The 7,326-nt window shown below is 49.9% G+C and overlaps 1 protein-coding gene across 1 annotated transcript in view; it reads right to left on the bottom strand.

The window, feature by feature from the left end:
- Nucleotides 1-622: 622 nt before the first annotated feature.
- The window catches only part of TBC1D4 (TBC1 domain family member 4), a 166,071-nt gene continuing 159,367 nt past the window's right edge, over nt 623-7,326 (bottom strand). The window contains exons 20-21 of the mRNA XM_015409319.1: nt 6,553-6,729; nt 623-1,505 (exon numbers count right to left, since the gene is read on the bottom strand). Coding sequence (XP_015264805.1) covers nt 1,293-1,505; nt 6,553-6,729 — 390 coding nt within the window. The 3' untranslated portion in view covers nt 623-1,292. The remainder of the gene's footprint in view (nt 1,506-6,552; nt 6,730-7,326) is intronic.

Raw genomic sequence — 7,326 nt, forward strand, 5'->3', positions numbered from 1 at the left:
CTCAGGGGCAAGTGCATCTTTGCTGTGTTATAATAATCCTACAGTGTTTAAGGAACTCTAATGCTTAAATTTTATCCAGTGCCTTTGTTCCAACAAAGGGGGGGGGGGAAGCTGGAAGGATCGCTTGATCCTAATTGGCCCTTGAAACAGAGAAGAAAATGAACAATCCGGCAAAGCTCCTTCGGCTCCTTGAAACCCTGTGATGACGGCACACATTCGGTCAAAGCACACACACTGTCCATGCTGAAAACCGTGCCGCATCTTCCATTCCTCAAGTCCCAAAATGGACGGGGGGATACCCCGCGTGAGGAATCGGCCACTGGACTGTACAACGTCGGCTCTCAAGGTGGGAGATGAAGCATTTGAACATCCTCCCCAGAAACGATGCCGACACATACAAAATCCAGCAAGGTTGGAAGAAAGTCTACCCCGGTGCCTTCTTCCTGACGGGTTTAGCGGCATGCACGCGCCAGCATTTCATCTCCCACTGACAGCAGAATGGCTGCGGCCATTCGGACTCTTTGCAGAGTAACGGGCACGATCCGCACGGAAGAGGCCGCTCCCAGCCTTCATCTCCTACTCCCTCAACTTCTGGAGACATGGGGGGGGAAGGTGCGGCTACTTGGAAGTACGGGGGGGGGGAAGCAACTTGGCAACAGTGATTCTCAGCAGCAAAATCACATCTGGACAGCCAGCGGGTATTACTGTTACATAGAGGAAGTTGTCCATAGGATTTATTACAGGCACATAAGAGCTCGCGGGGATTTCGCTCGGATCCCCTCATCTCCCCCACCTCCATCACTGCCTCTACAAAAGCAGCCCCCCCACACTACAATGAGAAACATGCTATTCTTTGGAGGGGGGCAAAATTACATTCTTGTTTCTTTTCAAGTATTAATTAATGTATAGAAAGACACAACAGTGTTCCTTTGACTACAGGTCAAGAAAAACGTACTGAGGTCGACGTTCCAAAAGTCAACCACCAGTTTCCGCGAGCGAAATTTCATCCCCCACCACCCCCTTAGATCAATCCTAAATACATATCTAATTGTCTTCATTAGATCTGACCTTTTTTCTTTTCTTTTTGCATTGCAGTTTACATACACGCACTATTAAAAAAAAAACATTTAGCCTGGGATTTGCATATCAAGGTTGAAAAGGCCTCTCTTGATGCTCTAAGGATCCCAGTACCCGTGTGAGGCGGAGCAGATACCCTCCACAGCGGCCGGTCTGTCTCTTTCCTTTATTGTCAGAAACGGCGTCGCCCGCAACTCTCGATATATGGCTTATTTCTAGATCATGTTTGGGTGGCAGTCCACCTCCTTCAGCAGCTGCTCGCAGGCCGACAGGGCCTCGGTGGGGAGGTACTGGCAGATCTTCTCGATAGCCTTTCGGTAAAGCGCCTTCTCGTGCTCCAGGGACAGGATCAGGCTCTTCATTTTGCTCTCTCGCACCAAGACGTCTTCCAAACTGGATTCCAAGCTCTGGAGTCGAGTGTGAGCTGCCTGTTGAGAGGATGGTGGCAAGACGGAGGGTTTTAAAACAAAAGGGACACTGGAGAGAGGTGACAGGCACAGCTGCAGTATTACCGTAAGAAGCTTGGAAGGCCCACAAGGAATTGCACAAGGGTGGATGGCAAATAGTTACTGTATTTACTTGCCGGGAAGATGACCCTGAGTGTGAGGCTGGCCCTCTCCAAAGAAAGATTAACAGAAATGTTCTTATTACCGTAACCCACACACAAGTTTAAGACAATCTCTATTTTTCTTGATGACTCTCCTGGGGGGAGAGTTTGGCGTGGTGGTTAGGAATGCGGACTCTAATCTGGGAGAACCGGGTTTGATTCCCCACTTCTCCACATGCAGCTGCTGGATGACCTTGGGCAAGCCATAGCTCTGTCAGAGCTGTTCTCTCACGTGCAGTCCTCAAGAGAGCTCTCTCAGCCCCCACCTACCTCCCAGGGTCTCTGTTGTGGGGAGGAGAAGGGAAAGGGATTGTAGGCCACTCTGAGACTCCGAGTAAAGGGCGGGGTAGAAATCCAATCTCTTCTTCTCCTTTTTCTTTCAGATAAAAAGGGGCACCGAAATTCTGATTTTTTTTTGTTTTGTTTATCTGGCCTTGAGCTTCAGGAGTCCGGCATGTTTGCCAAATTGCCCTGATCATGAAGATTTGGGGCCGGGTGAGTGAAAAAGCCTCTCATCAGGTGACAACCCAGAGTGGAACAACGTAGGATAAGCAGGGCTCTTTTTGTAGCAGGAACTCCTTTGCATATTAGGCGACACGCCCCTAATGTAGCCAATCCTCCAAGCGCTTACAGCAGCCCCTGTGAGAAGAGCTCTGTAAGCTCTTGGAGGATTGGCTACATTAGGGGTGGGTGTCGCCTAATAGGCAAAGGAGTCCCTGCAACAAAAAGAGCCCCGCGTGTGCGCCCACTGACTTCTCCCTCTGCATGCTGTATGAAAGAGCCGGAGGAGGGGGACTGGCGAGCCCACGCGTCACGCATTTCCAGACCCTCACGTCCTTCTGCCCCTCCGTCTCTCACGCACACACTCCGGAATATTAGAAGCCAGCAGAGATTCACCCTGACCTGGGTGGCCCCGGCTGGCCTGACCTCCTCAGATCTCGGAAGCCAAGCAGAGTCGGCCCCCGATTAACCCTTGGATGGGAGACCACCAAGGAAGCCCAGGGCAGCTAATGCAGTGGAAGGTGTTGGGTATTACAAGTTAAAATTACACTCAGTGTCTCTGGGGTTAAATGTTTGTTTGCGTTGTCACAGGAAGTCACATGTGTTTCATGTAACCAATGCTGTTTTTAGGAATAGAAGCCCGGGAAACTTCTCCCTGATCTAGGAGTTTGAGTGGGACAAAAGTGTCAAAGTGTTTTAACATTTTACGGCTCCTCTTCCCGTCTTTGTTTGGAGTTCTCAAGAAAAAAGAAAGAGAAGCCATAACTCTCTTCTAGTCTTGTCCTTTGTAGTGTAAAGATGTAGGGAATTTAGCTCCGTTGTTATTTCCATCCCAGTTACCCTTCCCTATGCTAGAATGTAGTAAAAACTTTCTATTTTAAACACACATGGACTCTGGGTCTGAATTATTTTACTCTGGCACTGCTAAGCTATTTTATCTCTGCTAAAAACCAATTTTTAAAACCCAACAGAAGGCAATGGCAAGCCACCTCTGTTCATCTCTTGCGAAGGAGGAGGAGGAGGAGGAGGAGATTGTATTTATATCAAGCCCTTCACTCGGAGTCTCGAGAGCGGCTTACAATCTCCTTTCCCTCCCTCTCCCCTGTGAGGTAGGTGGGGCTGAGAGAACTCTCTCAAGAATTGCTCGGGAGAGAACAGCTCTGAGAGGATGGTGACGGGCCCAAGGTCACACCAGCAGCTGCACGTGGAGAATCAAATCCCAGTCTGCTCTCCTAACCACTACCCCAACCCCATCACCACAGGCTGGTTGCGACTTGACGGCACCTTCCCCCACCACCATCAGAGTTCCAACCACCTTTATGGATCTAAGAGTCCAGGTGGACAACATGCCCAAATCTGCGACCCAGGCAGAAACGCTAGACATCCCCCCTCCTTCCCCGGGCAAATCACGGTCCCTAAAAGATGAACCTCTTGAGCCTTGAATTTCGATTGAGAAAGTGCCTCACAGCTGTCAGACATTTAGGAAACGCCGCTACGCCAGCCGTGGCTGCCAAAAGAGACATGTGCACACTTGTGAGAGAGGGAAGACAGAAAGGCCCAGCTGAGGCAGCCGTGAAAGGACTACAACCCAGGAGAAGCATCTTCTCTGTTGTGGCGACACAGTTTGAGGAAGCCTTTCCTAGAGGGGCCCGTCTGAAGAGCTAAAGTGTGCCGTTGAGACACAGCTGACTCGTGGCAACCCCATGAAGCTCTACCTTGTGGAGTTTTCAAACCAAAAAGTAAACAGAGGTAGATTTTTGCCATTGCCTTCCTCTGCGAGCCAGTTTGGTGTAGTGGTTAAATGTGCAGACTCTAATCTGGGAGAACCGGGTTTGATTCCCCACTCCTCCACTTGCACCTGGCTGGATGACCTTGGGCAAGCTGTAGTTCTGATAAGAGCTGTTCTTGAAAAAAGAGCAGTTTCTGTCAAGAGCTCTCTCAGCCCCACCTACCTCACAGGGTGTCTGTTGCAGGGAGGGGAAGGGAAAGGAGTTTGTAAGCTGCTCTGAGACACCTTTGGGTAGTGAAGGGCGGGGTATAAATCCAATCTCTTCTTCTTCTCTGCATAGCAGCCCCCGCCTTCCTTGGTGGCCTCCCATCCAAGTACACTGACCACAGTCCACCCTGCTCAGCTTCCGGGCCCTGATGGGAGTGGGCTAGACTGCACCATTAAGGGCTGCCCAAGGCCTGTCTTGCGTCACCGTTTGGAGATGCTTAAAGCTGCAGCTGTCAATTTTGACTGATTTAGCTGGCTCCTACTATGACTTTGCTTAAAGGACAGTATTGTAGTACACAGCAATGTCTGTCACACAGTTAACCCTCCCCTTTTACTACAATGCAATGTCTTCTACCTTTGCAACACTTTTATTTACTAGTTATGTCAAACCGTAAGACAGTTTGGTGGCCTTAGGTGGTTCTTTGCCGACACTGACTGCTTTGCTGCCTCAGTCAGTTTTTTAAAATGTATTTGCTCGCACTGTCTTCCGACTAGCCCACTGCATTGTTTTATTAGAGATCTATACCGTTCCCTTGAATTTGTTTTTATATTCGGCAATCCACCTTGAGTCTCAGGAAGAGAGGCAGGCTAATAACAGCAACAAGAACCATAACGTGTGCAATTCTTCAGTGACAGCTCCAATTGATGCAGTCTAGCAAAACATTCTGCCACTCGATACTGTTGGTTCAATAGATTGGCTATGTGCCCCCCCCCCCCACTGAAAGCCAACTACGTCAGAATTCATTCATTTATTTAATTAATTCTATTTGTATCCCTCCCTCCCTGCAAGGAGGCTCAGGGCGGGTTCCAACATAAAATTCACAATATAACAAATTGACAGTTAAAATATATCTAAAACAGGAGGAGGAGGAGGAGGAGGAGGAGGAGGAGACTGGATTTATACCCTGCCCTTCACTACCCAAAGGAGTCTCAGAGCGGCTTACAAACTCCTTTCCCTTCCCCTCCCCACAACAGACACCCTGTGAGGTAGGTGGGGCTGAGAGAGCTCTTTCCAGAACTGTCCTTGAAAGAACAGCTCTGACAGAACTATGGCTTGCCCAAGGTCATCCAGCAGCTGCAAGTGGAGAAGTGGGGAATCAAACCCGATTCTCCCAGATTAGAGTCCGCGCACTTAACCACGACACCAAACTGGCTCTAAAAACAATACTCAGTAAAAGACCGGTGCCTCAACAGATTTCAACAAGAAGCAGTTTGTTCCCAGTGGGCCATTCGGATCTGAGGTCACTGGAGGGGAGGCCAATAGCAGGTGGGTGCCTGCTGCCCCAACTAAAAGCCTGGCGGAAGAGTTCCGTCTTTCAGGCCCTGTGGAACTGTAATAGGTTCTGCAGGACCCTGGTTTCTAATGGGAGCTCATTCCACCAGGTAGGGCCCAGGGCTGAAAAAGCCCTGGCCCTTGTTGAGGCAAGTCGGACGTCCCTGGGGCCGGGAACCACCAGGAACTGTTGATTAATAGATCATAAGTGCCTGCGGGGCTCATATGGGGAGAGGCTATTTGCCAGATCCCGCTCCATGACAGGTCCTGACGAGCCAGTGTGGGGTAGCAGTCGGAGGGCCGGACTAGGATGAGGGAGAGCTGTTTGCGATCTCCACTCTGCCATGAAACTCACTTGGGTGTCCTTGGGACGGTCTTTCTCTGCCTGACTCACCTACCTCGAAGGGGTGTTATGAGGATGAAGTGGGAGGGAGGGGCGAGCTATATGTGCCACCCCGAGGCTTCCTTTGAGAAATGGAGAGATGACGGCATGAGAGAGAAATAGGGATGATGGTTTTGTCCAAACTAAATATGCGGAACTTCCAGGACTCCAAACACCTGAGAAGGCAAGGGGCAGGGAAGGTGATGTGGTCGGGAGGGAAAGCTGTGTCCGGGACACTCAGTCCTCACCACCGCCAGGGCCTTCCACAACCAAAAGAAACATGCATCTAGGAAGCCCAGCTGAGGAACGGGAGCATGAGGAAATTAAGCACTCCTCTCCTCCCAGCATCTCTATCCTCTTGCCACTATTTTTCAGGGGTTCAGCCATCATGGTCTACGTTTGTGGGTAGGAGCGTGGACTCTAATCTGGGAGAGCCGGGTCTGATTCCCCACTCCGCCACATACAGCTGCTGGTGTGACCTTGGGTCAGTCACAAGTTCTCTCAGAGCTGCTCTCACATGGGCAGTTCTCCAAAGAGCTCCTCTCAGCCCCACCTACCTCACAGGGTGTCTGTTGTGACGAAGGGAAAGGGATTGTAAGCTGCTCTGAGACTCCTTTGGGTAGTGAAGGGCAGGGTATAAATCCAATCTCCTCCTCCTTCTTCTTCTAAGATCTGCATCTTCTGTTGACCGTCAAGCCTGGCCCATCGTGATTTACCTGCAGTTTCTCCAAGAGGTCCATGTTCTGCCTCTTAAGCTGATTGTTCACCCTTTCGAGTTTCTCCGGAGCCTCGCCATTCTCGCATGGATTCGAGTCGTCCTGAAGCTCGTCCTGCAGAACGTGATACTCTACTTCATAGGCGTGAAGCTGTTTAGAAATATCCATCTCAAATACCTGCCGGGAAAAGAGAAGACAAGTTTTGCTCATAAAAGCCCATGAGCTGGTTAAGATGGGCATTACAGGAGAATCTGAGACAAGTGAGCTTCTTTAGGGAGCAGCACTGTGGCTCTGTGGTAGAGCGTTTGCTTTGCGTGCAGAAGGTCCCAGGTTCAATCCCTGCCATCTCCATTTAAAAAGGGACCAGGCAGGAGGTGATGTGAAAGACCTGAGATTTTGGGAAACTGTTGCTGGTGCTGACCTTGACAGGCCAAAGGTCTGACTCCATAGCAGGAAACTTCATGTGTTCAGGTGGTGATACGGAAGCCCAGCAGCCTTACAGTGTCAAGAACAGGAGTCAAGTGATAGCAGGGCAGGGAGATGTGAAATGTTAGCAATTTCAAATTAGCATTCTATAAAGAACTCAAAAGAGACTTTCGCAGAGTAAATACCAACTTGAACCTCTTAAAAAGAATTCTGAAACTGGCAAGTAAAACTGCTACGCTGGCCTACAAAAAAAAAGAAAAAGGTGTTCACGTCAGCTTTTATGGCAGGATGGCACCCACACCCGTTGCTTCAGGCAGAGAGCAGAGGAGCCAAAGAGTGGCCAGTTTC

The sequence above is a fragment of the Gekko japonicus genome, unplaced genomic scaffold (assembly GCF_001447785.1).
Source record: "Gekko japonicus isolate JY-2015 unplaced genomic scaffold, Gekko_japonicus_V1.1 scaffold569, whole genome shotgun sequence".
NCBI classification, from domain to species: Eukaryota; Metazoa; Chordata; class Lepidosauria; order Squamata; family Gekkonidae; genus Gekko; species Gekko japonicus.